Source organism: Tauraco erythrolophus, chromosome 1 (genome assembly GCF_009769465.1).
Source record: "Tauraco erythrolophus isolate bTauEry1 chromosome 1, bTauEry1.pri, whole genome shotgun sequence".
NCBI lineage: Eukaryota > Metazoa > Chordata > Aves > Musophagiformes > Musophagidae > Tauraco > Tauraco erythrolophus.
This window is the reverse complement of record NC_141465.1, coordinates 62,705,810-62,733,125: the sequence shown is the minus strand read 5'-3', so window position 1 is coordinate 62,733,125 and position 27,316 is coordinate 62,705,810. Positions and strand designations below refer to the sequence as shown.

The window sequence follows — 27,316 nt, the reverse complement described above, 5'->3', positions numbered from 1 at the left end:
GAAGAAAATGTGCAGCGTATTTTACAGTGTTTCAGTTATATCTCATTTATTTTTGCTTGGCATAAAATGTAAATACCTTTCTCATCTGAGTGATCTAGAGACAAGCAAGCAGTGTTGCTCACTGGTAAATAATCAAAAGAATGTTTTGTTACTGTTCAGGTGGACCCTGAGGTTTTTGCTGCACTACCTGCTGAGTTGCAAGCAGAGCTGAAAGATGCATACGATCAAAGGCAAAAGCAATCAGAGCAGCAACCTGCTAACACTTTTGGTGAGTATATATGGTTGTGCAATAGTTTTGTATAGGAGCTGTTTACTATTTGAAACTATTTATGCAACCCTAAATAACAAACTGGAAAATATAACTGAAGCTTCTATGAAGATGCTGTGTTAAATCGAATTTCTGTATTTGTCTTCAACAGACCGTCAGTTGCAACCAGCTGCGGTCTCATTCTGCAAACAGATGCCTAACTTTACTGAAATGGGTAATTAATTCAATTCATGGGGACTGTGGCACTAAACTTACCCATGTCCATATGTTTGCAGAATGGAATCTAAACTTGATATATCTTGTGATTTAAAGTATTGCATCTTCAGTACCTAAGTTAGTTAAACTATGTTCAGATAACATTCTCATAGTTCCCTGAAACCTATAGCACTCGTGTGGGTTTCAGGCAACTAGAGATATGATACATCTCACCATATGTCTGATAGTCAGATGGTTTTACTCTGAGCTGCTCACCCAGGTCTCTTTTTTGTAGTCAGTAGAAAGAAATAAGATTAATTCCCAGTGAACCTGCTTTCTCATAAAATAGATTGGAAATGTCATTGGGTTCATTGCCAGTTAAATACTGCATTATTATAATCACACATTGATTTCATAGTCAGTGGACTAACTCAGATGTGTTAGTATGATGGAATGGGAGTGATTTCCTCGGTAAACTATGTATGATAAAAGCAGTTTGGGGGGCTTTTTACTGCTGGTTTTGCTGATAACCACTGGTGGGAAGTGTTTGCGGGGTATCTGGGTGGGGCAGTGCTCTGACTGAGACGAAGTAATTTGTCCAGTAGGCTTCAGATTTCACCAGCTGCTCATATTCAAGCTCTGAAATGCTGGATATTAAAAGGCTTGTGAATAGTTGAGTATCCTCTGAGTACACTAATGTCTGGCAGTGCTTTTCAAATTCTTAAAACATTGCCCATAGCTGGAATGGCATGTGAGTGTTAAGTTGCTTTATCTAGGTTATGTTCTCCCAGTTGATCCATAGCTTTTATGGAAGATACAGAGTCCCCCTTTCAATGGAAAAGTGTTAAATTTAAAATGTATCAATGACTATTCCTGTGTTTTTCAGTGTCAAAAAATCCCTTCCTACACCTGAAGAATGCAACAATGAAAAATAAGAAAAAAATCAGGAAAAAAAATGCAGTCAGTCCTGTAAAAAAGGCTCAGAGTCCTTTGAAAAACAAACTCGTTGGTAGCCCTGGAAAAAACATGCCTGCTACATCTGGAAGCCCACAGAAGCTAATAGATGGTTTCTTGAAACAGGAAGGAACAGCTGCTCAGGTAATTTCAACACTTACCAGTTGCTTTCGGTAAAGGTGTGTCCGTTTCTTTAGGCCTAGTCCATGTTCACAAACGCAGCTCGTTGTCTTTACTGGAGTCTTTACTAGACGCTTACGTATGTGTGTGTATATGGTGTTAGCGCATTTGTCAGGCTGAGCACTGTCACCTTTTATGTTTGGCACAGCTGGAAGCAGTTCCATCAACTTCAGATTCTTCAGGCCCATCAGCTCTGCAGCCTGAACAGCCTGGTTCATTTAGGCCACAAGCACCCAACCTAGCTGGAGCTGTGGAATTCAGCGATGTAAAGACGTTGTTGAAAGAATGGATTACAACTATTTCAGGTACAGGATGTCATGCTCGTGGTCATCTTGCGTGCATCACAAGGAAAACTATTTTTTTTTAGTAGGCTTTTTGTACTTTCTTCCTTTAGTCTTCCTTTCACTGATTTCTTTCACATTAATCTTGAAGTCTTACTGCCTTGCAATCTTGGAGTAACTTGATTCTTCCTACTCGGTTGTTACTCTGTGGTTTTGCCAGCTCCTGTTTTCCTGATTTTCATCAGGAAAATCTACCTGCACTGTCTTCAACCCTTTTGTTAGGCCCTTATGCCTTGATGTTGCCTGTGTGAGAGGTTTTCCTTGTTTTGTCCAACATGTTACAACCACTAGGGTGAAAGCTATTGAAAGGGAATTTTTCATTTATGGAGATGTTGTTTTAGAGGGAAAAGAATACAGTGTTTTCCAAAATAACCACTGGAAAGAATTCTAGAATAAAGTGCAAAAGTGTAACACTTTGCTAAATTGTGGTTGAAATTTTACCAGTATGTCAAACAATTAGCAAGGCTGTAATATCTTGGGAAATCTGACCTGTGAGATCCTTTGTACCCTGGACATTACTATTCTCCTAAGAGTTTCAAAACAGCCATTCCGTACTAAATCCCTCTTTCTTTTCCCTGTAGTTAATATTAGCTTGACTGTCATTTGTTCCTACAAAAGGGAAAAAAAGGTCTGTGAGACAGATATTTCAGGACGTTGCAGTGCTTTTATGTACGCAGCTTCGGATGTTGGGGAGTGATACGGGAATACAGCAAGTGTCAGATCGGCCCCTGATGTACTGACTGTAGAATTTCTTACTGTTATATTCTAATTTTCTATGATCATATTCTAAGTATACTTACAGAAAAGTACTTTTTTTTTTTTTTTGTTACAGATCCTATGGAAGAAGACATTCTACAGGTTGTGAAGTATTGTACTGATCTAATAGAAGAAAAAGATTTGGAAAAGTTAGATCTGGTTGTTAAGTACATGAAAAGGTAACTTATTTGCTAGTATTTGTGATGTTTAGGCTGGTTTTGTTAGCACTCATGCACTGGATGCTTCAATGTGAAGCCACAAGCCTGTTAGGCATTCCATTGATGGCTGTAAATATTTTTCACAAAAAAATGAGAGAGCAGGGGGAACAAGTCTGGCAGGTAAAATAGGTAGTTTGTGAAAAATTAATTGTAGCATTTAATAGTATGTGCTACGACGTCTTTTGTTTCCAGACAAAGGATATAGTTTTTTGTCATTATTGTCCATTTTCTTTATCTTGTGTTCGTTCATTTTTCATGTCACCTTCTTTCCTTTGTTTCATCTGATTTCATTTCTCCTGCTGTATCCAGATCCTGTCTCACCTCTCCAACCTATTAAATCCATTTTTACTACTTAGTTACTGTGCTCCTATTACTCTTCCCATGAGTCAGGAGGCCCAGGTTCCGTTTATGACTCACTCACTAACTGATGCTTAACTACGGAGCTCAGCTTTCTGTGTCTTAGATCTGGAGAGCATTTATTTCACAGATTTAATCAACACCCAAAAGACTACAGCAGTGTAAAAACTTCACTGTGTTTTTGTATTATGGGATGCCTTTAGGCCTCAGAAAATGCAAATCACACAGTGCCGTGAACAGTTTTGTAGAATGCTGTATTGTAAATTCTTTACAAAACTCTTCAGAAAGCATCACATCCTGTTCCTGATCCCTGTATGTGAGATCTGCGCTGATGGCAGCGGGTCTGGTAGCAAGCGTAGGACAAGGAATCAGGAGTTGGATGACACACAGTTGTCCGTACGATACTGATGTTAGGTCTTCCAAAGCTGTGTGTACAGGAACCCTCTGTTCTTCTGTAGTGGTGTTCTAGAAGGGGATTTTGACAGGACAGAGCTGCTTTGTTTTCCTTGAGCATCTCCTTTATTTGCTTCTAGTAGTAGCTGAATGATAGAGGTAACTCAGCTCTCTGTGGGCCTCCATGATTTGGTTCTCTTTTCAGCAATCAACACAATATAGTGCCCCCAAAACCCACGATTTAGATGTCTTAATCAGCCTTGGCAGTTTCTGGAAAAAAAAAGTAGCATGTCTGTCTTGGGATGAGGAAGGACAGACCAGGATCCAGAAGCTTGCCATCTCTGATTCTTCAGTGTGAAGCTGGTACAAAGTCACCACTTTAATCCCAGGCTTAAAACCACTGCAAAATGCTAACATTTACAAATTGGTGTGACGCGGCTCGCAGCCAGACTTTCACTACTGAATGGCAGAGGAATCTGTGGCATTAGATAAGACTTGGCATGTTTGAAGAGACAGGGCTTTACTAAGATCGAATCGCCGTTCCATTCGTCGTGAACTGTTGTCATCTTGTTTTCCAGTATGAAGACCAAAACTTATGTAAAAGTGACTGTTTCTGTAACAGTAATTATCTCCCTCTTCCTTTTCCCCTTCAGGTTAATGCAGTCATCCGTGGAATCAGTTTGGAATATGGCATTTGACTTCATTCTTGACAATGTTCAGGTAGTTTTACAACAAACTTACGGAAGCACATTAAAAGTTATCTGAACTTGTAGAAAGAGCTTGGTGAGAGCCTGGAGCTCTCTGCTAGCTGTGCCATAAGTGCTTGTGAGGTATTTGCAAAGTGCATGATAGTAAGGCCCTGAGTTTTTATAATTTCAAATTTCTTTTTAAACAACAAAGTGTTTTGTACATTTCTTTTCAGAAAGTGCCAAATTTGTCAGTATTGCATGTAAATAATTGTGTTAAAATTCTTTTATTGTAGTATAGAATCTATTTACAAAATGTTTGTTTATAAAGTTTTATGGATTTTTACAGTGAAGTGTTTACAGTTGTTTAATAAAGAACTGTATGTATATTTTTGTACTGATTCTATTTTGTGATGCTTCAGTTTGAGTATCGCCAACCCCTTTTCTTAAAGCTGCAGCTTTGGTTCATTTCACAAAGTTTTACATGGTGACGCTGCCTCAGCACGTGTAGGTCACTGCTGTACATCCATCTGACTGCTTTTTGTGTCTTCTCCACTGACTTCATTACGGATTTTAAGCCGAGGGAAGAATATTAGCTTATTTTCTGTTTCATCCTTCAAAGACGGAAGCGAGCGTGGCCCAGCCGCTCCCGTTGTGTTAGCTGGAGCGTGACTCCTGGGGTGTTAGCTGGAGCGTGACTGCGCCCTCAGCTCTGTGTATTCAGGGGTACTGTCGCCTCCGGAGATGCGTGCTCGTGGAGGAGAACAAACGGAGATCCGTAACCAGTTACCCAAAAGAAGCCCTGTAAAGGAGCGAGGGAGTACCTAATGTGGAGCAGTGTTTAAGCCTGTATCAGTCTGCTGCGTTGCTCCTACTCAGGATAGAGTCACGTTCTGCTCTTAAAATACCGTAGTTCTCCCCAGCCTGCGACGTGCGTTTCTTTTATGCAACGTAACAAAATAGGCTGTAGCGAGTAGCAGAAGTGGAGGCCAGTGACAAGTGGTGTTCATCAGGGTTCAGTACTGGGGCTGGTGCTATTTAACATCTTTGTTGGTGACATGGACAGTGGGATCCAGTGCACCCTCAGCAAGTTTGCAGATGACACCAAGCTGTGTGGTGTTGTGGACATGCTGGAGGGAAGGGATGCCATCCAGAGGGACCTCGACAGGCTGGAGAGGTGGGCCTGTGAGAACCTCATGAAGTTCAAGAAGGCCAAGTGCAAGGTCCTGCATGTGGGTCGGGGAAATCCCAAGCACAAGTACAGGCTGGGCAGAGAATGCATTGAGAGCAGCCCTGAGGAAAAGGACTTGGGAGTGCTGGTGGATGAGAAGCTCCACATGAGCCGGCAATGTGCACTGGCAGCCCAGAAAGCCAACCGTATCCTGGGCTGCATCAAAAGCAGCATGGCCAGCAGGTCGAGGGAGGTGATTCTTCCCCTCTGCTCTGCTCTCATGAGACCCCACCTGCAATACTGCATTCAGCTCTGGAGTCCCCAACACAAGAAGGACATGGAGCTGTTGGAGCGGGTCCAGAGGAGGGCCACGAACATGATCCGAGGGCTGCAGCACCTCTGCAATGAAGACAGGCTGAGAGAGTTGGGGCTGTTCAGCCTGGAGAAGACAAGGCTCCGAGGTGATCTTCTAGCAGCTTTCCAGTACCTAAAGGGGGCCTACAGGAAAGCTGGAGAGGGACTTTTTTCCAAGGGTGTGTAGCGATAGGACAAGGGGAAATGGCTTTAAAATGAAAGAGGGCAGATTTCGATTACATCTCAGGAAGAAATTTTTCACTCAGAGGGTGGTGAGGCAGTGGAACAGGTTGCCCAGAGAAGTTGTGGCTGCCCCATCCCTGAAAGTGTTCAAGGCCAGGTTGGATGAGGCTTTGGGCAACCTGGTGTAGTGGAGGGTGTCCCTGCCCATGGCAGGGGGGTTGGAACTAGATGATCTTTGAGGTCCTTTCCAACCCAAACCATTCTATGATTCTGTGATTCTAAGTCTTTCCAATGTGGGTACATACGTGAAAGGAACAGCCCTATCTCTGTCTGGAGTAGTGAGGGGTACACTTGCTGCCTCTACAGTGTGTGTTTTGGGCAAGTCTGCTTTTCCAGATGCACACCAGCCCCGATTTGGCCCAATACGGTGAAGCAAGGGTGTTGAGGTGCCTGGAAAGAATGAGGGCTGTTTGAAGAAAACCCAGGTGGTAAGAAAAATCTTTTCATTTTCTGAAGAAATGACTGGGGTGGGAGGGAAGTCAGAAGTACCCCACATAACCCTGCATGGGTGTGGACCCAACAGTCTGTAGAATTGAAAGCTGGAATACAAACCACAGCAAGCCCTGAAGCGGGATTTGCACCACCAGCTCAGCTGGAAGCCCGTCCACTCCCACAGAGCAGGAGCCGCTGCACACAGATGAGCTGCAGCTAACTGTGCAGCTCGGGCAGGGAACGCTCCGCAGTCACTTCACTGGCTGCAGCACAGGTTACGGCAGTGATGGCATTTTTTTTTTTAGCTTTAGCTTAGGCAGTCCTGTCCAACATCGCCATTAGTGACCTGGATGATGGGGCGGAGCAGAGCATACCTTCAGCAAGTTTGGAGGCAACACAAGATTGCTGTTATGGCAGAGGGCTGTGCTGCACCTAGAGACCAACAGGCTGGAGAAACATGCTCGTGGGAAGCTTGGGAAGTTCAACAAGGAGAAGGGCAAAGTTCTGCACCCAGGAAGGAGCTACCCCAGGCACTGAGGGCCAACAGTCTAGAAAGCAGCTCTGCAGATAAGGTGCTGGGGGTTGCTTGCACCAGCAATACTCACTCACAGAAAAGGCAGCCAACAGCCTCCCAGGCTGCGTGACAAAGACCTGCATCACCAGCAGGTCAAGGGAGGAGATCCTTCCCTTCCACTCCGTGCTGGTGAGACAAACCTGGAGTGCTGGGTCCAGTTCTGGGCCACGAAGTTGCTTAAGGGAGTGCAGCTTCTCTCGTAACACAAGGAGAGGCTGAGAGGGCTGGGACTGTTCTGCCTGGAGAAGAGAAGTGGGGGGTGGGGTGGTCAATCTTAGCCATGTGTATAAACACCTGATGGGGGGATAAGGAAGACAAGGACCAGCACCCCTCTGGTACCAAGTGAAAGGGCACAAGACAACAGGCACAAACTGGTACAAAACATTTCTTTTCAGCATCCATACACACATTCCCCCAGAACAGGCTATCCACAGGAGTTGTGGATCCTCCATCAGTGAAGATGCTCAAAACCCAACCAAAGTCTTGGGCAATGTGCTCTGACTGGCCCTAGCCTGAGCACAGGGAGGTGTTGGACTTGGTGACTGCAAGAGGTTCCTTCTAATCTCAGCCAGGCTGTAGCAAGTTAAGACTGATTTTTTCCAGATTGTTGGATATCTGTCTGCGTGATGTACTTGTAGATACAGATCTACAGAGAGAGAGGGGCAGAGCAACCTCACCTGAATCACATTGTCTAGAGTTCCACTAGTTTCTGGTTTGGGTCTTTCTGAGCCCCTTTAGTTGCTGCCTTTGAAGTTGCCCTTTTTTCCCCATTTGAGAAAAACTGGCCCACTGACTGTTAATAAAGAGGAATGTAGTTGTGGAAATTCAAGTATTTTACCAATTAGGTTTCAGGTACAGAGCACTGGTTTTGTGAGTGCTACTCAAGAGATAACACAAAACTAGCATTTTTTTCAGGAAAAAGTAGGAGGACTCAAAGCAGTACTTAACCAAATAAGGTTATTTGTAACTGTATTTTCATTCTTCCTTAGCAATCCCTGCTTCAAGCCCTGAAACACTGTATTCAACAGTTACCTGCTTCCATAAAGCTTTTTAGTGAAGGTATTTTCCAAGTTCCACAACAGAGACCCACAGTGGTAGCACAATCCTTTTCCCGGAGTGGTTACCCCATGGGAAACACACCCTTCCACATTCGAGGAAACAATCAAAAATACATCAAGACCACAATGTTTGACATCTGGGTACTTAAGAACATCTTTTATTAGTGTCATTTTCATGATTGCATAGTTTGCAAAAGAAAATTAGTAACTAATAACAATTAAACACAGCCTCCTCACTGTGATCTTTCTGTTCTAAACCACAGACACACCCAGCCATGTGAATTTGCACCACACATCAATCATACCAAAAAGGTCCTTTTCAGTGGCAAGTTTAGTCTAACAAACCAAAAAAATTCTGGTAGTTTAAATTCTTGTGCCAAAGGAGGTAAGTTATTAAATGATCCTTTGTAATGGAGTCTGCACAATCGCAGTTATAAAATGCAGATTTTTCCAACAACAAAAACAAACAAAACCCTTAAGTGGCAGAAGACATCTGATCGAACTGCTTATTGAAAGTTAAATTCTTGTAAATATTTTAACTGCTAAAAATCTCAGCTACTTGAAATTATCAATTTTGTTTCAGCTTGTGCTTTTCAAAAGTGTTTGTTTAGCTCCACTGAACGTGAGCTGTAAGCCACCAGACTACCTGACAAGAGATATGTCAAGCTGTTGTCCTAAGCAGGGAACCACAGGGAAAGGAAGGATGGGATGAAACTGGGATTACAGACTGGCTCCTGGTCATCATGAACCTCAACCAAATAAATGGCTTTCCAGCTGGTTCAGTCCCATGGTGTTGGATGACTCGGCAGCTCTGATGCAGCATCCAAAGTCACCACTCACTTGCAGACAATCGTTTTGCAGGTGCTTACTGCAACTCTGAGCAGCAGCTGGAGAAGAGGTGCCACATCCGAACTCCTCCCAGCAGAGCCCCCTGGGAGCTGTGACTTGCTAAACACCTGGCCTGCAGCGCTGGCGCTTTGGAACACAGTAAGAGACATGAGCCACTGCGCTCACCACCACGCACAGCGCGTGCGCTCTGCCGGGGAGTGAAGCCAGAGGAAGAAACACCTTTGCTGGAAGGCGCCTCCGCTACTCTGCCAAGCAGAGGGAAGCAAGACTCCATCTGACATTTCCACGTGTGTCACAGCCCAGGAAGTGAAACTTTGTTTATTGAAGCAAACTGTAAACCAAATGGGCTACTGTGTCCATCTCCTTTATTTGCGGCTCTGCATTATAATGATTACAGGTCGACTTTCATGAACTGTACAAGCGGTAAAAGGCGGCCAACTATGCTTTACATCATTGTTTCACACAAAGCAAATACAGAAATATCCAATTGCCTAATTCTCTATTTAAAAAAATTTCTATAGGCACAAAGCAGAAGAATGTTGGAAAAAGAGCCAAGGGAAGAGGTATGCATAAATAAAGAAGTACTTCTTACATCAAAAACGTCCCAGGAATCACAAAGTCTGCAGAAGCTTGGTTAATCAAATACTGCAGTACTGATCTCATCAGTATAAAAGTGAAAGAGCTTTAGTTCTGTAATAAAAATTCAATTTATTTTATTTTATTTTGGAGAGAGGGAGGGAAAAAGGGTGGAAGGAAGGTGTAAGAGAAGGAAGGGCAAACTTTAAAACAGCAGCCAGTATTAGGAAGGGCAGTAGGAGAGGTGAACAGGCACATTGGAACCATGGGAACATGTAAATTGACCACTGTCAAACCAGTGTAAATTTCTTGGTTTCTCATGGAAAACATTTTAACCACATATTTTCCTCTCAAACGTATATCCAACACTGTCTTCAGTAAATGACGTTGTTGGTAACTTTTAGAACAGGAATAGTGCATTTATTCCTGCCTCCCCATTGCTGTAAAAAGTTATCTAGATGATTTCAAACACTTTCTTCAGCTCTACTATAAGCTGCCAGTCAGACTTCTGCATTTCATCCCTGAACCAGTCCTTCAGAGCGTCGATGGACTGACGACTGATCTGTAACACACAGGACAAACCCATCAGAAACACACACCTGCCTGTTAGTTTAGGCAGCTTTCAGTGCACTGGAAGCAATCTGAAGAAAGGGCATCAGTTTGCACAGCAGGAAAGTTCATTCTAATCCCAGTTTTGCTACTGTTCCACTGCCGGACCCGTCCCAGTCGTTTCCCTTTTCTCCTCACATCCCTGACCTGGGCTTCAGAGGCAGCAGAAACACAGACCATCTCACACCTTGTGTGGTAAGGCAAGAACTTGTGACCAGAGAGGATCTCCTACTCCCTCCAGTGCCCACAGCACCAGCACCACCTCCCAGTCCCTGTCACAGGCTCTACATCTCCATCTGAAAAGCCCCTGTGGCCACTCCACCCCCATCTGTGGGTACATGCCCACAGTGCCTGTGTGGCAGGGCGTGTCTTACTACACCGTAGTTACCTAAGGCAGTGTGGGCTATGGAGAGCTGTGGCTTTGCCTCTGAGAGCAGAAAACCAAGCCAGGGATCATCTCCTAATCCAAGCCCAGTGTTCCAGAATCAGAGCAACTCAAGTATTGCTATTTATCGCACAGTTTCAAACCTAGGCAAACACAATCATGCTGCAATGCCACGGGGGACTGCTAAGCTGCTCTGAGCAGCAGCTACGTACAACGATGTGCAAACAGCTAATTTGCCATTTTACCCTCTCAGGTGCAGTGAGCTGCAAGATGTTTTTAGCTGTAGTACATCGTTCCTTCTGCCCTCTGGAGGGGCTCTACCACAAGCCTCAAAACAAGGCCACAGAGCTGAACGATGCCACACACGAACGGTCTCAAGTGTCTGTTAGTCTCTGATGGAAGGTTCCTAGTGTGTATTTTTCAGGCTTCATGCAACATTTCCACTTGAAGGAAGCTGCCACTATGTCACAAGCCCTCTCCAAAAATGTAGATTGCGTTTACCTTACTGACAAGGATATCTGTTGCTTCAAAATGTCGTCCGTACATTTTAGGCGATTCACCAGGAATAGGTTCTATTTTAACACATACTTCTTGGCCTTTTTTTGCAACCTCCACTGGTTTATGGTTTACTTCAATACTTGTAACTATTCCAATTTCAACAAACTGTAACACAAGAAGAAGCTGTAACACCCATCCACAGAACCTCCGTGCACACACACTTCTCTCAGTTCCTGTGTATATAGACAGAGTTGCTCGTAGGAAGTACCACACTATCGGAGCGGCCATCTCAGAACTGGCAAAGCAATGTGTGCTGCACTGGAACCACAGCATACTGGAAAGGGCAGCACCATGAACCCATCCTTCGTTCCTCTGGGTTATCAATTTGTTATCCCTTACAAGTGTCAGGAGTTGACTTCCCCCCTTATTAGCTACCAGAAATGACAGTTTTGCTCATTACTTTATACCACAACACAGAAATTGCAGGGGGGAAGGAGGGAAGTTGACTGGCAGATACCTTCTAGTCATGCTTCCCAGCAGGGCCCTACGGCAATCAGGAGGCTGTGCCCCGCTACAGGACTCAACTGTTCCAGCAGAGAGCAGCAAGATGGCTGATCACCAGGAAAGAGACTTGATCCAAAAGGCTGAATCTCATCTCCTACCACAACTCTCTACACTGGGGAAAGGCATGCAAGCGTTTCCTGGTGCATCATCCCAGGAACTACCAGGTAGGTCAAACGTGGACTGGGAAAAGGCGCTTACTTACGTTTTTGCTAGGTACGCACATGGGAGTCCCCTGCTTCACCTGGCCAGCCTCCACAACTACACCCATCACTATTGGGTCACGAGAGTTGAAAATGAACTGAGGGAGTATTTTCATCTTGCAAGGAAACACTGCTATATGCCTGGAAGATGACAAAGAGGCATTCTGAAATAGGCACTGGAACAGCATGCACAACATTAACAGTTCTGCCTTCTCCCACACTTCCTGGGCATTTATTCTAGGAGTGTCACCTGGGGAGAAATCAAGCAGGAAAAAAACTCTTTTCCGTACTTCCTAATTCTAGTCACTACTTGATCTTCAAGAACTATAGGGAACGATAGTCAAGTATGGCTCGCATGGATTTTATTTTAATTGGCTTGGGCAGTCAGCTAAGACCAAGACCAAAGAAACAGTAATTTTACAGTGTAATTACAGTCTCAGAAGAGCACAGGAATAGAAATATTATTACCTCAACCCATCATAGGGACTCAAAATTGCAAGATTTTTGTTTGTAAAGTGAATAAATATGTTGAAATGCTGAGGTATACAAACTCAAATTGGGATCAATATGAAATGAAATACATTTTCACTTATTTTGTCTATTCCTTCCTTTACTGAGGATCAGCTAGTGACACCGATTCCAAAAATTAATTTTGGATCCCTATGAATTCTTAAATAATTGCATGTTCATGTTACTGCAGCCAGAACTAAGCCCCGTACACTGGAATTGTATAAATATGAAACAACAGAATCCAAATCCCTTTAGTTTTGTTTTCTTAACTCTGCAACACTAACCCATCTGGCACAAACTAGGAACAGAAGCCAAGTATTGAAAGCAAGCCTTAGTAAGATAGTTTTAGCTAAACCTTGTAACTGCTTCACAACTCTCACACTACTAAGCCTAATCTCAGACGTAAACAATTAGACTGGAATATTGTATTCTTGAAAACTGTCAACTTATTGTCCTTTCCTCTTCCTCCTCTCCTTCCTTCCCATCACAACTACATGCTAAATAATAATACAGAAACAAGAAGTTAAAAGCAATTTCATTTATAATAAAATAATTGAGACACTTATCTGGGAAGCATCCAGAATAGGACTGTTCTTACTTACTTGAATTCCTCTTGTTTCTGTTTTTTGTAGTCTTGTCTGTATTTTGTGAAGGCATCAAATAAGTGATAAATTATTTCAGCACTAAAAATTCGAACTCCTAAACTATCAGCCATTTCTTGCGCATCGCGTTCAATCCTCACATCGAATGCTAGAATGACTGCGTATCTGTAAGTAACAACAAGTCACGCAGATTACCAGACAGGCCAGGGAACCAGAGCTAAGGTGAGGGCCTTCCCAAACACCGCCGCGCGTTTATGGACACAGTAAAGCAAAGAAGTCACTTACTGTGGGTCATGCTCCAACATAACTGATGCCTTCATAACATCTTTTTTATGGACAGGACCTATGTTAATTCCTGAATACTGTTGGAGAAGCAAGCCACATACATCGGTCACTAATCTTTCTGAGTTGAAAGGAAACAGTTACCAACTAAAAGGTAGGAGCAACATCATCAGATACAGCATAGGAGTACTTACTGGCACTTCTGATGTTTTAAGAAATTCAAGTAATGCTTCTAAAGAGCCTAAAGTAGAAGCCTGGACATAAACACCCTTCTCCTCTAATTTGATTGCATTCAGTGTTTGCTTCAGTTCATGTATTAGTTCATCCTTTAGAGAAAGAAAAAAAAGAAGAGAAAAAAGCAAGTTTTAGTTTTATTGCCATTTATGCCTCAGGGTACAAAGTCTGTTCATGAGCTGCTGAAAGTATGTGACAGCCATACTGGCAGGTACCAACTTACAGCCTTGCACTACAGGTCACACACAGCCTGCAATACGCTGAGGCTTGTTTCTGGCATTAGAAAAGTCTAAACTGAACTAGAACATTTTGCAAGAAGGTGGTCAGATAACACAAAGCAGATGCCCGTCTTGGGAGTCAGTGACATTTTGCTGAAGACTACGCGTCGCTCTGCCCAGCACTGCAAGTTTCTACTGGCGAGACTGAGTGAACACACACCCCGCAGCGTGTGGCAATATCTTTGGCTGCCTAACTGAGCATCGGCAATAAAAGCAGACACCCTAAAACCATGAGCTGGGAAGGACTGCCAGCCTTCTTGAGGCCTAGGTACAAACCAGAGGATACAAGAGCGGCAGAGCCATTTTGCTCCTCTCAGAGAAGTTAAAAACACATTTTTAAAGAGCCTGTGGCTTTTAAACCCAAACACTCAGTCTCTTCCTCTGCCAGATGAACGAGTGTTGCTTTAAGCCCTCACATACCTACTACCAGTACACACTTCACATACAGACTGGTATGTACCCAAAAAAAGGTCTGTATTTGAAGGACCTGAAAGATTAACCTTCCCTTAGAGGCAAAGATAAGTAGACAGGAGGCTAAAATAAAACTATGGTTAAAAGTTAGCTATCAACATGTGAGTCTCCTTTGTAAACTAACTTCCTGATTTGTAGAACAGGAGCATCTCATCTCAGTTTTGGTTTTAAGATAGCTGTGTTCTTTCCTCTGCCATTTTTAAATTAGAAGTCACAAAAGAAATTTACCACAGAAGTCTTAAATCAGCTTTGCAATTCTAATACTTTGAAGAACTCCACTAGCAGATATTTGCCTCATATAATTTAATCAAAATATATGCATAAATTACTAAAAATATCAAATCACTAATTAACATACAGTCAAACTATGCTACGAAGCTAATTTTAAAACCTTATTCTACCAGCAGAGACACCCTAGCAAAACATCAAGGAAAAGCTGTGAGTCAAGATACTAAAAACATCACCACGCTAATGCTTCACATGGACACAGTTTTTAAAATGCAACCAAAAAAAGCAAATTACTTGCATACTGAGCTCTCGACATTTCAATGAGTTTCATCACCAGAGAACTCAGTTACCCTCAGTTTAAGCACCTTATTTCAACATTGGCCATCTCACCTTAAGGACTGGCACCTCATCCTCTTTATAAGCTACAAGCAATGGCAAACCAGCTAATGTTTTTTCCAAATCTTTCCCAAGAATCTTCACACCTTGAGCAGCGACAACCTCTTTGTGCTTTTCATACTGGTTCTGCAAAGGAGAATACACAATAGCAAAGAGTTCACATAGATGCTACACAAAGTAGTGCTGAGCAGCTAAAGAACTTGCCACCAGCAAGCACAGCAGACAGCATGACAGTCACATCCAGCAGCTCCCGTCTTTCATCAGTGATTTTCTCTGCTTCTCATTCCTGGCATGTGTGTTTCAGACTGTGCACTCCTCTCCCATCAGATACCTCCACCCCCCCACCTCCCACAACAGGCAAGGCAGGGGGAATTGTCTAAGAAGAAATACACACTAGAAAAGAGTGAGCAGTGATAGGCTGCTGCTCACTACAAACCCACAAGTTCAGTCCCATAGGGAAGTAAGGGGAAAATGCTGCCAGTTCAACTAAAGAACTAAAGCTTAGCTGATACAGCCCAAGGCTCTGTGCAGGAAGAGCTGTCTCATCCTCCCACTGGAGGCCTCTGATCCAGCCTTCAGGTACATAGTTCCATGCTCCATTTCCCAGGTGTTCCTCCCCACCCCAAGGAACCTCAAGATCTCTCCCCATTCTGTGCATAGCTCTAAGGAATCAACAGAAGTACTTATTTCTGAAGACCTTTAAATCAATGTTGGAGGGATATTCTGGCTTGTTTCTTAATTTCTTTTGTTTGGGAGATGTCTCTTCCTTTCTTGAAACTTCAAGACAGCTGCCCTCCTCAGTAAGCACTGTTCCTGCAAGCCTCTATTCTTTAGCCCTCCACCCCAAACTTTGTGTCTTATTTCAAGGATGACAATTCCCCCTGGACAGGCTGAACTGAAATGTATCCTCATCACCAGCTTCAAAACAAACAAGAAAAAAGAAAAACAAAACAAAACAAAAAAAACACCACAAAACACAACAACAACCAAACAGCTCCCCTAGATCCACCCCTCCAGCTAAAGGTTCCCAAATCCAGTGTTCTTCATCTTGGTGCTGGTGTATCTCCCACCAAAGCGCAGAAACTCATCTGAAGATCTTGTTGATGGGAACCTATGATCTGTTACATTGTTATTCTGTCCCCTTCTGTGTTAAATAAAGGGAAGCAAATAGATGGAAATGCTTTCAATTCATTCCTTATGGCAGCAGAATATATTCAACAGCTTCCAACAAAGCAGAAAACATAACCTAAGCATAAACATCAGTTTTCCTTTTGCCACTCTCTAGCCATTATCAAGTCAGTACTGTAAAGCTGCGCTCCAGAGCAGGAAGCCGTCTGACTTAGACTCTCCAAGGCAACTGTCCTACCCCACAGCTGTATTAGACTGCCATGGATGCAAGTGGAAAGAGTGGCTCTTGTCTTCCTCATTAAAGCAGGCCAAGAAGCTCTTGCTCAGATTCCACCTCAGTGTCAATACTGCATCCTTCAGCACCTCTGAGGCCACGATGGTCTCACAACAGATCGCCATGGCAGAGAGAACACGCCAACACCAACCCAGGCCCAGCAACTATTAGTACTACTTCCCAAGAGAACCTAAGTTCGCAGGAAGGAACTAGATTAAACACTAAGGACTACAGTGGCCGGCAGGGACACAGTCCTCCAACGACACAAAGCACATCACAATTGTTATGGCCGTAGATGAGGACCCCACCACTAGTTTTCCACCTCTAAACCCAAGCTTTACAGCCTGTCTTATTACATTCACCTAGAATGGTTTTCTTTGCCTTAAGCAAAATGTGTTCAGGTGCCCTTTAAAACAGAGAAATGAGAGCAGCTCTTTTCATCACCTTTGAATTCTATGGTTTAATATTTATGTGTGTATTAATGTATCTATAACCTTCAGTTTCTGTGGCTCTCCTCCTCCTTTCATGGAAAGCAATACAGGCAGGATCTCAAATCGAGTGTCCTTCTCTGGTCTATCAAAGACTAGGGCAGCAAAACCTCCCACAACTCTTGAAAACGGCGAAAGGCTGCAGATTCTGCAGAGGTCCTGCTCGTCGCCGCTCACCAACTACTCCTAGAAACTCACTTGTTCACTTTTCTCAAATCAAAGTGTATGTGATTTTTGTTATTAAAAAACACTTTTACTAATAATACATACTTTAACTTAGAAGTCACTGTACTAGTACACTCCAATTTCCATTTAAGATGGGTATCTCCCTCTCACACGTAGCCACATGCTTGAATCCCTTAATCCTCACTGCAGGGCAACTCCTTGATCCTTTTCTTTGCCACTGTTACAACAAACGCCAATGGGTACATACAAAAACCGTAGATGTGCACTGTCTTCCCCTTTAAGTCAGAGGAAGCGATACTGCTAATGTAACTGCACTCTACTATATTCTCATTTTTTATAACGCTTGATCATTTTTTTTTCTAGTTCTAAATCTTCTCTAAATGTCGATACGCCAACCAGTTTCCATACCTTAACTCGTAGCTCCTTCATAGGAGGAGGTAGCAAAAGACCTCTAATCTGAGTTACTATGGGACCTTCTACGCCAGGAACAATAATGGTGTCTCCTTCTTTCAGGCGTCCATTAATCAAAATAACGTCTATGGTAGTGCCCATACCTGGCAGTGCTTTAACCTGAATGCAAGGGAAAAGAAGTTACTCTCTATTTAAGCACTTCAAACACAACTTTTTTTACCAGGAAGAAGAGGGCAGGGAAGGGAGAAATTTCTAGATGAATTTCAAAGAACAGCTGCTGAATTACCTCCATGACTTGAGCTCTCAGCTCCTGACACTCAGCCAGTCTCTTGGTCAGCATAGTTTGGGTTAGCTCAACAAGAAGAGCTATCAGACTTCCCATGCCATCCCCTGTGTGAGCAGAGGTAGGTACAAGAGAAACAAAAGTGCGGGGATCCTTATTCTCATAAAACAAGGCAGCGTTCAAGCCCTGGAATCAGGATTAACAGTTACATGGGGAAAAATATTTACACACATCAGTATTAACAGTAACATTCAACCCCAGTCAATTACTATCGTATTTTCTTTTAAAATCACGATTTAAAAAAAAACGTTGTTAATGACAGCATGCTGTGGAACATGAAGCCTCAGCCCCACACTTAGAAGCAGTATGGGATAACTCTACAAAGCTAATTACCACATCTAGCTTCTAGACAGCGTTGCATGTCACCAACAGAAGTTCCCAGAACTGATGTGATTCATGCCCTGCCAGAGTCCAAGGGAACAAGAGACAGATGGCATTCTCTCAGGCGATTCCCAGAGAGAAACAATAGGGACAGAAAACTTAATCTGCTATTCACGACTCCATTGACCAATTAGCAGCAATTAGCTGCTGCTTTTCTCCAAACTAGCACTCTAAGGATGGAGCAGCTAAAAGAGATTAACAACAACAAAGTTTAGTTTATGAGAGGTAAACACCAATGTGTCAGAAGAAATGAAACAGTTCAAGATATTCCAAGTTGTTTTGTGGAAAGAAAAAAAAACCAAAATGCCACACACACAAACCACACCACTCACTCATCTTTACCGAAGAACCTTGAACATCCCAGCCTACCTGTTTCGCGAATTCTACTATGATAGCTTTTGCACGTTCTTCAAATTCGTCTTTTGTATTCTTTTTCTGCTTCTTTAAGGTGACAGCTACATCTGTATCTGGACTTTTTTTCCAGTCATATAACCTATCAATCTTGAAAATACAGTAATACGTCATCTTATGCAGCTTACTAAAGGGCATCGTCATGCTTAGGCCATATCATCTGTGACAAATACTTCACAAGCCAACACAGCTAGCCATCTATTTGCTCCAGAAATCAAATTAAATATTTTTATTTGCTTTAGCTACTGTATTTATCTCTGCTTATATATTTACCCAATGTTAGACAGTATTTCACTGACAGCAATATTACTTCATGTTTTAAAAATTCAAGCCGTAATAACCTAGGTTCATACGGGAAAGTTTAGAGACATGAATTACATCAAGTTTAAGGTAAAACATTCCAAAGAAAGACCCAAGTATAGCTTCAACATGCACAAAAAAAAAAAGGAAGTGTTTTTTTCTGAAAAGAGATTGTACTAGTTTTACAAAGAACTTTTAAAACTTACTGGTGAATTTGGACGCTTTCCTGTGTTCCTACACAGAAGGAATCACAGGAGGGTTGTTCAAGAGACAACTGCATACTTCAGATATACTTCCCTAAGTAGTTTTTCAAAGCAGGATGGACTTAGTCCAAGAAACTATTACCTTTGCTGTACAAATCAAAACTACATCTTTAGAAAATGGATTATAATCTAGTTAAATGACAGAACTATAACCTGAAATGCAAGAACTTCTGGCTATTTAATCTCAGGCTCACTATAGGCCTCAACATCTCTACGTGCAACAGTGTTTTTAAAAAACTTGTTCTCAGCAATGACATAATGGCCACCTCAGTTCTAACAACCTTCAATCTTAATGCTCATTTCATTTTTTAAAGTGTACTGCAATTTTTACACTGCACACAAATACTCTCCTGTAAGTTCTCTATCAGTATGTCAGATAGCATCCAAAGTAAATGGACACGAGTAATTTCCTTATTATAATTCATGTAAGTCATCACAAGCAGACTGTAATTTCTTATGTTAAAAACAAGACTAAAAACAACTGGCTTAACCATTTAATATTGCAGAGTCTGAAGTATTCCCACCAGTGATCAACATGTTACTGTTCCATGAGCTTAAAAGTCGGCTTTGTCTTCAAGTCAAACAAGTATCAGTAACTAAAATAAAGTAGTACTTTTCAACACAAAGCTTGTCTTTCAATTTTATCAGAAAATGCACTTAAATCCATATGAGTAGGTGCAAGAAAAAAAAACCCACACAACTGAAGTACAACTTCCAGAATCATGAACGAAATATGCTGAAGTTACATAGGTAAAGAAGCTTATCAGTAAGGACTCTGAGAAGAACGGATAGATAGTTCTGCAAAGCTCCTGTAAACCCCACTAGGGGGTGAAGGACATGAAGAACACAAGAGAGGATCTAAGAACCACCGCTTCAGACTTCACACAAACAATTCAAGTTGGTGGAAGAAACAGAAAATGTTCAGATGCCAAATACGCCATTAGAGTATAAAAGCACACTATTAGAGTAAAACACTATCTTACCTTGTTGAGAGCTACTATAAAGGGGCATTTCTTAGATTTCAACAGATTTATTGATTCAATCGTCTGTGGCTCCAAACCATGCATGATGTCAACTACAAGTATAGCAATATCACAAAGTGAACTTCCTCTATTTCTTAGATTGCTGTGGCATTAAGAGAGGAAGGAAAAAAAAAAAAAAAATCAGTCATGTAGCAATGGAACTTTAACAAAAACACTAAATCCAGTGTCAAACTTACATTGACCAACAAAAAGCTAAAGGTATTTAAGTAGCTATTTTTCACTCAGAAATATAAATCATATTAACAAAATAGTCAAATCACACTGTGTAAACTTCATTTAACAAAAGATGTTGAAGTATGTGTAAGCAAAAACAAGCAACCGTTATTCTCCCAAGAGTCTTCCTATTATTATATGTTTTTACAAGTTAATCATAGAATGGTTTGGGTTGGAAGGGACCTTAAAGATCATCTAGTTCCAATCCCCCTGCCATGGGCAGGGACACCTTCCACTACACCAGGTTGCCCAAAGCCTCATCCAGCCTGGCCTTGAACACCTCCAGGTATGGGGCATCCACAATGTCTCTGGGCAACCTGTTCCAGTGCCTCACCACTAAGATACATTCTGACTTTTTCTGAGTGATAATTGAAAAGGTTACAGTGAAATAGAGGAGTGCAAAATCTGAACAAGACAGTTCATTATACAATACTACATAAACACCAAGATTATCAGACATCTTTGACGCCAAAGAAAGCCTGTCTAGAAGATGAAGAGCTCTAAGTGGTATGATGCCAAGGAACTGATCAAAACATTACCAAGCGCGCTAAGACCTGGCATTTCAATGCTTGCAGAGGTTTATGTTTAAGAATGTCACACTAGAGTCTTAATCCTTCCGTTTAGGGATTTCACCCGAGCCCTACCTCAGTTGCACATGCCATGTTTTAAAACTTAAAAGTTGATTTAGTGGCTTGCCTGTGTGCCGCTGGTGTTCCTAGACAGCATATGATCTCTGCTAAGACTCAGCTGACTTGTGCAACTCGTAACTTCCAGTCTTATAAACTCAGTTACCTTAACTGGGACACAATGAACTGGAAGCTAGGACAGAAGTTTCAATTTTTCAGAGCAGAATACTTAGGTCACCTGAAATCCTCACGTTTTCTTCTCCAGCTAGCTTCCTGCTTCCATCTTTCCTCTTACACTAACTATTAAGGAAAAAGTTATTTACACGCCTTTTCAGGTATTCATGGCTCAATTGGCATGAAGACAGAAAATTAATCAGATATTAAAGGTCATCAATTAAACAGATATGAAAAGCACCTGCAAGCTAAGCAAATCCACTCATTCCTATACTTTAGGTTGGTTTTAGTTTGGATTTTTTTTCAAGTGAGAAGAAAAACAATGGATTAGGCAAAGACCTACAGCTTTGTTAAAAACAGATCCAGATGTTTTAGCCAGGACTTCTGGGAAGTACTATATTGTGAGAAAACATTACCTGAAAGACTCATGTCCTGGAGTGTCGATTATCAGCATGCCTGGAATTTTTATGTTCTCTCTGTCAAACTAAGATTTCAAATTATTAGCTATCTTGTAAAGATTACACAGAAGAAAAAAAACTAAGAGTTGGCAGCATTACTGACAGCCTTCACTTCAAAAAATCCAGATATGTATTTTAAGAGGGGCCAGCACCCTCCATAAACCAAATCAGTCAAAGCTCATTTCAATACAAAAAACAAATGATGCAGCACATTTCCCTAGATATCGAGTGGCCATAAGCTCAGCTAAAATTTGTAAGACAAGGCAGCCTACAAGAGGGAAAAATAGTTCAGGCTACTGAGATTTATCATCCTTGCCTTGAACATTTCCTGCCCTCCACTGACTTTACGTTTTTAATAAATTGAGTAAAATCTTGGAAAAAGCCATCACTACCAAGGTTTTTCAGTCAGCTGCTGTTGCAAGCAAAATAGCATATAGTATCCAAAACAAACAATACCAAACAGTTACTATTTCTGTAACACAATAAAATTCATCACTCAGGAATTGGCCCAATTTCAGCACACACAGTAAAAAAGTAAGTTTTTAACAAAAAAATATACTCTATATGCTTCAAGAGTCTCAATTTACAATCAAAATATTGACACATAAGCAGTCCATGTACATACAGGTACTGTCCAGAACAGAGTAAGCAGTACTTGTGTATTTTTCTGCAGAACTGGCAATGCATTAACTGAAGCCAAATGTATCGACTAAAATGAAAAATGACACAGCCTTCCCTTTAGGAGGAGTGGAGGCAGGAGGATAGGAATTAAAAACCCATCAACCCAAATATTACAGATGGGGGAAGCGCATCTGCCTGTGTCAGGAAAAAATCTCACAAGGTCTTAGCTAGTTTACGCTTTATTTTTTTTTAAAAAAGTCTTTGAAGTGCTATAACTTACATTTTTCACCATCTTCGTTTGCTCATTAATAGCTTCAAGGGGAACATTAGTCGCACCAATCTGCTGAGTGATACCACCAGCTTCACTGTCCTGTACATGAGTATGGCGGAGCTAAAGATAAAAAAAGTCCAGAAATACTTACATGTAAGAGACTGAAGTAATCTCTTTGAGTACACTTTAATTATTTCTATTTTCAACCAAAAAAATACACATGAATAAACAAGATGCACAGGCAGTGCCTTCACACTTCACATCTTACCTTATCTAAAATTTTGGTCTTGCCTGTGTCTACGTGCCCCAGGACACAGATAACTGGTGCTCTGAGCTTTTCAGTGTTCATATTTTTGCTGTTTTCAGCTCGTCGCTTCTATGTAAAAGACACAAAAATTGGTTAAGTATTAGCCAAAAACTACAGTTCATCTCTTGATTTGATTACAAACACACAAAAACCAGAGTTAACTGTAAGACTTAAATTTTCAAGGCAATTCAAGGTCTGTCATCTCTCTTTTGGCAAATCAAAAGTTTACAACTAACAGCTAAGTTTTTGTTTGGTTGGTTTTCGTTACAGTCTGGTAGCTAAACTATTATATCCACTATGTAGCTTTGTTGATGGTGCATTCTGAAAAAGGATCTTGGGTAAGGAAACTGAGGACATTAGCAGCCACAAAAACGTTCAACGGTTTACAAATACATCTTTTAAAACTCTGAAATATCTATCTGTAAAGGATTAAAGCCTCTTTTTCCAGGAGGGGGAGAGGTGGAGGGCAACGACACCGAAGTGCACGTTCTTTGTGATCAAGTTGTCTAAAGCCAAATACTTAATCTTCAGGCAGAAACAGGTATTTTTTCTTAATTAACCCAATTTCTGGACCTGCCTTAACATTAGTCATGACACAGTCATTTTCACAAATACGGTTAAAAGGCTTTTCAATGAAGTGAAGATTAAGTTGTTTCTTACACAACACAAGAGTCCAGCTATTCAAATAAAGCTGTATCTTCATACCTCGATCCTCCGCTTAGCTTTGTCGTAAGCACGCTCTTCCTTAGTGCGGTCGTCGTCAGAGTCGTACTCAGAATCGGAGCTAATTTCCTTGCTGAGCTTTTTTTCCATAGATTGTTTTCCAATAGCTTGGGAGTCCGTCTCTCTCTCATCTGAAGTCTTTTCATCCTCATCTTCACTCCCTTCACTATCTTCAGATTCTTCACTCTCCTCTTCGTCTTCTTCCTCATCATCTTCCTCCTCTTCTTCCTCATCCACTTCGTTTTGTTCTTTGACCTCAATGTGGACAGGTTTGCTCTCTGTCAAAAAAACACAAAATCTGAAGTAAAAATTCTCTATTAAAGTCTCACTTCTGGGGGAGAAGACAACAGAAAACCCAGAGACTGCTATAGAAGAGTGAGGACTGAGAGTAGGTTCCATTCAAGAAGTGCCAGTCAAGATCATTTTTCAATTTTCAACACAAAAAAGTGTTCTATGTTCAGAGCTGCTGACTTGTGTTTAGGATCCGTGCAAGTAGAGTGAGTTTGGGGTGACGGGAGGAATGATATAATCAGCACACTTACACTTGTCATCATTTGCAAACATTCAGATGAAGTGACATTGTTTAAAGCTGTTTCCACTTCACAGAGGAATTAATTCACTAACACCTTTAAACAGAAAGCTAAAATACTCCAGATTCAACACAATACGGATTCTGTGTATTACTGATCAGGAATGCACATTTAAGCACAAGTAGTAACCAGAACAAATGGTCTCTTCTACATCTTTAAAAAAATCTCATCTTAAGGTTTTCCTAGACTGTTTGGAGAAAGATTAATATTTTTCAGAGGAATTCTTCAGTGAACAAATAAAAAGAACTATCAAAAATAATTTTCTTCCTTTGAAAGCTTCTCATTTACCTTACTTGCAAAATCATAAGACTCAAGCTAATGAATACTTCAAAGCCATGAATTATCTTCCTTACAGAGCTCCTAGGAGGCTCACTGCTCTTAGAGATTACTTATGTTTCCTTGCTACATTGAAAGTCCACCAGCTTGGCAATGCACGAAAACCAGTTTCCAGGAAGGCTCATTTTCTGGATCACATTCCAAGCAGCGAGAAGTGGGATGCGACATTCTTCCCAGGACCATGGCAACATACTAAAACGGACTTTCAAGAAGGTAGCAGCCCTTAGTATTCAAAGGCCACCAGTCCAGCACCACAGGAACACAGGTTTGTGCTAAAATAAAATCCATACTGCTATACATATATGTACCTAGAGCATTACACTTGAAAGCACAGGTGCCGGAAGTACAGGGCTGAGCAAGTCAAAAAATACTTCATGAATAGTCTTTGACCTTAAGAGAAGACACTCCATGGAAGCACTAACAACAGTAATCAACTCCTGTTCAGGATGACTTGCAGCAATACTGCTTTCTCCACCACTAGAAGAAAACAGCTGAGATGTTATCCCTGCATTCTTATGCAGCTGTAACTTCCTCAGGCATTGCTGTTGGCTGCAGACAGACTATGGGCCTTGGCATATACATTGCCATATGAATGTTCTGGCAATTCTTTCTTCCACACCTGCCTCTCAAAGAAGTAGATGAGAAAAGGTATCTAGAACTTACGATAATGAATGCACACTAACCTTCACGAGAACATGTCTCAAAGATACTCTCCTAGATGTTACTGGATCTGTGTAGTAATGCTGTTATGTCTTCAGAATGGTTAGTAGAGAAATACAGTACCAGGTAAAAGGTTTCTCTAAGCTACCAGAGGTGGTTTAAGCACATATTAAGAGGAGAGGACTTTTACTCTCACAAAAAAAAAAGTCCACCTGATATATTTTAGGTGATAACTGCACTTCCAAAGTGACTTCTTGAGCAGTATTTGTGCAGTTTCTGAAAGCTCTGCCTTTGAGAAGAGAATCTTTTATCTATTTATCACACTTGCCTCACAATTTATCTAACAGGCTGGGGGGAGAATCTAAATACACCATTTCCTACAGAAAAAAAAAAAACAGCCCAAAGAAACCTCTTAATTAGAAAAAGCATCTGTTTGGTATTTACATGCCCACCTTTCTCTCCATCTTCATCACTAACCATAGCTTCCCAGTCATCCAAGCCAGCATCTTCCATTTCTTCTTCTTCCTCCTTTTCTTCTGAAACTAAGAAGTCCAACATTAAAGGAAACTGCCCAGCAACATACATTTTTAGATGCCCCTTCCTTTGACATACTGACAACTGCAACTTAAAAGTTTGCTGCTACCATAATTCTACCAAATTATCTCAATTTTCCCTAAACAGAAAATACTGCATATTTAGCAGTCTTCAGTTCTCTCCACAAAATCTTACAGTGTCAGCATATTTGCCTAGCAAAACACATTTTTTTGGAAGACACAGCTAAACTACTCATCTAGTTCCTGTCTACATATCATACAAGTGCCTGCATAATGCATGCCACACAAACCTCTACCACAACGACATTTCTTGAAAGGAGCTGCCCAATTAACAGCCATGTGTAACTAAGTGACAGAGAAATAAGAAAACAAGTTAGGTTACAGTATTGATTTTAATCAGTGGGAAAACAACTAATTGTTGATAAAAAGTGTTATTTTAGGGCTCCAGGTGCCTTAACATAATTACACCATGGATTCCAGAAGCATTAAATATATTCATTCCAGCAAGAATTCAGTCAGATATATGACGAGACTGCAGCATTTAATAATAGACAAATGGAAAAATGCAAATTTTAAACCCTCTCCAAAAGAGGCATTAAACCATATACATGTTGCAGCACATGAAGCATCATGAAATTTCAGCTCTTTGAAATTAAGAGTAAGTTCAGAACATTAACTGCTAGAATGTTAACTGGGAACTAATGTTCTGCCAGTGAGCACTTCACTTTTATGGCAATGGAATTGTTCCTTCAAGCGGTAAGTCAAGCTAGAATTAGAGTACACATTCAGCTTTGTTTTCAAAAAGCTGGAAATTTTGTGAGTATTTGTCTGACTTAATAAGGGTAAAAATTGTTTTGTCTCCTTCCTGAGAAAGAAGTCCAGTACAATGTGATTTTGCCATAACAAGTACTGTGTGTAGGCAAAAACGAGGGCAACAGTCACTTGCTAGACTGATACTCAGTTTCACAAACTAACCCATATCCCCTGCATTCAGCACTTATAAAAGCAAAACATTTGGGAATCAAGAATATAGTCACTGTGAACATTGCAGTATCAATACTAGGAGTAGCATATTTCCTCCCTACCCTCACCTAACTGCTGACAAAACAGCCTTTTCAAAAGTCAAAGGAGTTAATCATAAGGCACTGAACATGCTTATTTAATAGCTGCCTAAGCCAATTGAACACTGGAGTTCACCCAGAGTAAGGGACTTTTACATTCTCATTTTGAAGCTTCACGCCTTTTTACTCCATAAAATTCCATCAGTTCCTCCCTTAGGAAAAGAAAAAAACCCAGCAACTACCTCAAGAAAGGATGGCCACTCAGCCCCCATTCAACAAGGTATGATACCCACCATACAGTACTGCCACACAGTCTTATGTGTTTTAAGTTTATTGTCATTACTACTTACCTGGCTCTACTGGAAGAGGAGTCTCTTCTTTTACTGGTGTTTCCAGTTCTACAGCATCTTCAGCTGGGGAAGTTAGCTCCACACTTTCTGAAACTTTAAGACAGCAAATTGGTTGCTAGATTCTTTCAAAGTGCAAATCAACTTAGACATACAGCTTCACGTTTAAGTTCTATTTTTAAGTTGTGCTGTTATAAGTAAATGAAATCTGAATTTATGTAATACCAAACTAACTGAACTCCCACTTATTGAGCTAAAACAAAGCTAGAGCATGCGGCTTGTCTG

At 41.3% G+C, this 27,316-nt stretch overlaps 2 protein-coding genes across 9 annotated transcripts in view; one reads left to right on the top strand and one right to left on the bottom strand.

Annotated features, from left to right (window-relative positions):
• REV1 (REV1 DNA directed polymerase) overlaps positions 1-4,735 on the top strand; it is a 62,551-nt gene extending 57,816 nt beyond the window's left edge. For all 8 annotated transcript variants that reach the window (XM_086619491.1, XM_086619502.1, XM_086619518.1 and 5 more), the window contains 5 exons: positions 160-268; positions 1,350-1,561; positions 1,746-1,902; positions 2,771-2,873; positions 4,316-4,735. In XM_086619491.1, coding sequence (XP_086475617.1) covers positions 160-268; positions 1,350-1,561; positions 1,746-1,902; positions 2,771-2,873; positions 4,316-4,427 — 693 coding nt within the window. In that variant the 3' untranslated portion in view covers positions 4,428-4,735. The remainder of the gene's footprint in view (positions 1-159; positions 269-1,349; positions 1,562-1,745; positions 1,903-2,770; positions 2,874-4,315) is intronic.
• A 4,642-nt stretch (positions 4,736-9,377) lies between these two features.
• The window catches only part of EIF5B (eukaryotic translation initiation factor 5B), a 37,206-nt gene continuing 19,267 nt past the window's right edge, over positions 9,378-27,316 (bottom strand). Inside the window, exons 8-24 of the mRNA XM_086619453.1 lie at positions 27,035-27,121; positions 25,522-25,611; positions 23,466-23,761; positions 22,722-22,829; positions 22,463-22,573; positions 21,520-21,587; positions 20,031-20,172; positions 18,443-18,574; positions 17,636-17,818; positions 17,347-17,508; positions 14,857-14,988; positions 13,450-13,581; positions 13,259-13,335; positions 12,974-13,138; positions 11,864-12,002; positions 11,101-11,262; positions 9,378-10,167 (exon numbers count right to left, since the gene is read on the bottom strand). Coding sequence (XP_086475579.1) covers positions 10,060-10,167; positions 11,101-11,262; positions 11,864-12,002; positions 12,974-13,138; positions 13,259-13,335; positions 13,450-13,581; positions 14,857-14,988; positions 17,347-17,508; positions 17,636-17,818; positions 18,443-18,574; positions 20,031-20,172; positions 21,520-21,587; positions 22,463-22,573; positions 22,722-22,829; positions 23,466-23,761; positions 25,522-25,611; positions 27,035-27,121 — 2,294 coding nt within the window. The 3' untranslated portion in view covers positions 9,378-10,059. The remainder of the gene's footprint in view (positions 10,168-11,100; positions 11,263-11,863; positions 12,003-12,973; positions 13,139-13,258; positions 13,336-13,449; positions 13,582-14,856; positions 14,989-17,346; positions 17,509-17,635; positions 17,819-18,442; positions 18,575-20,030; positions 20,173-21,519; positions 21,588-22,462; positions 22,574-22,721; positions 22,830-23,465; positions 23,762-25,521; positions 25,612-27,034; positions 27,122-27,316) is intronic.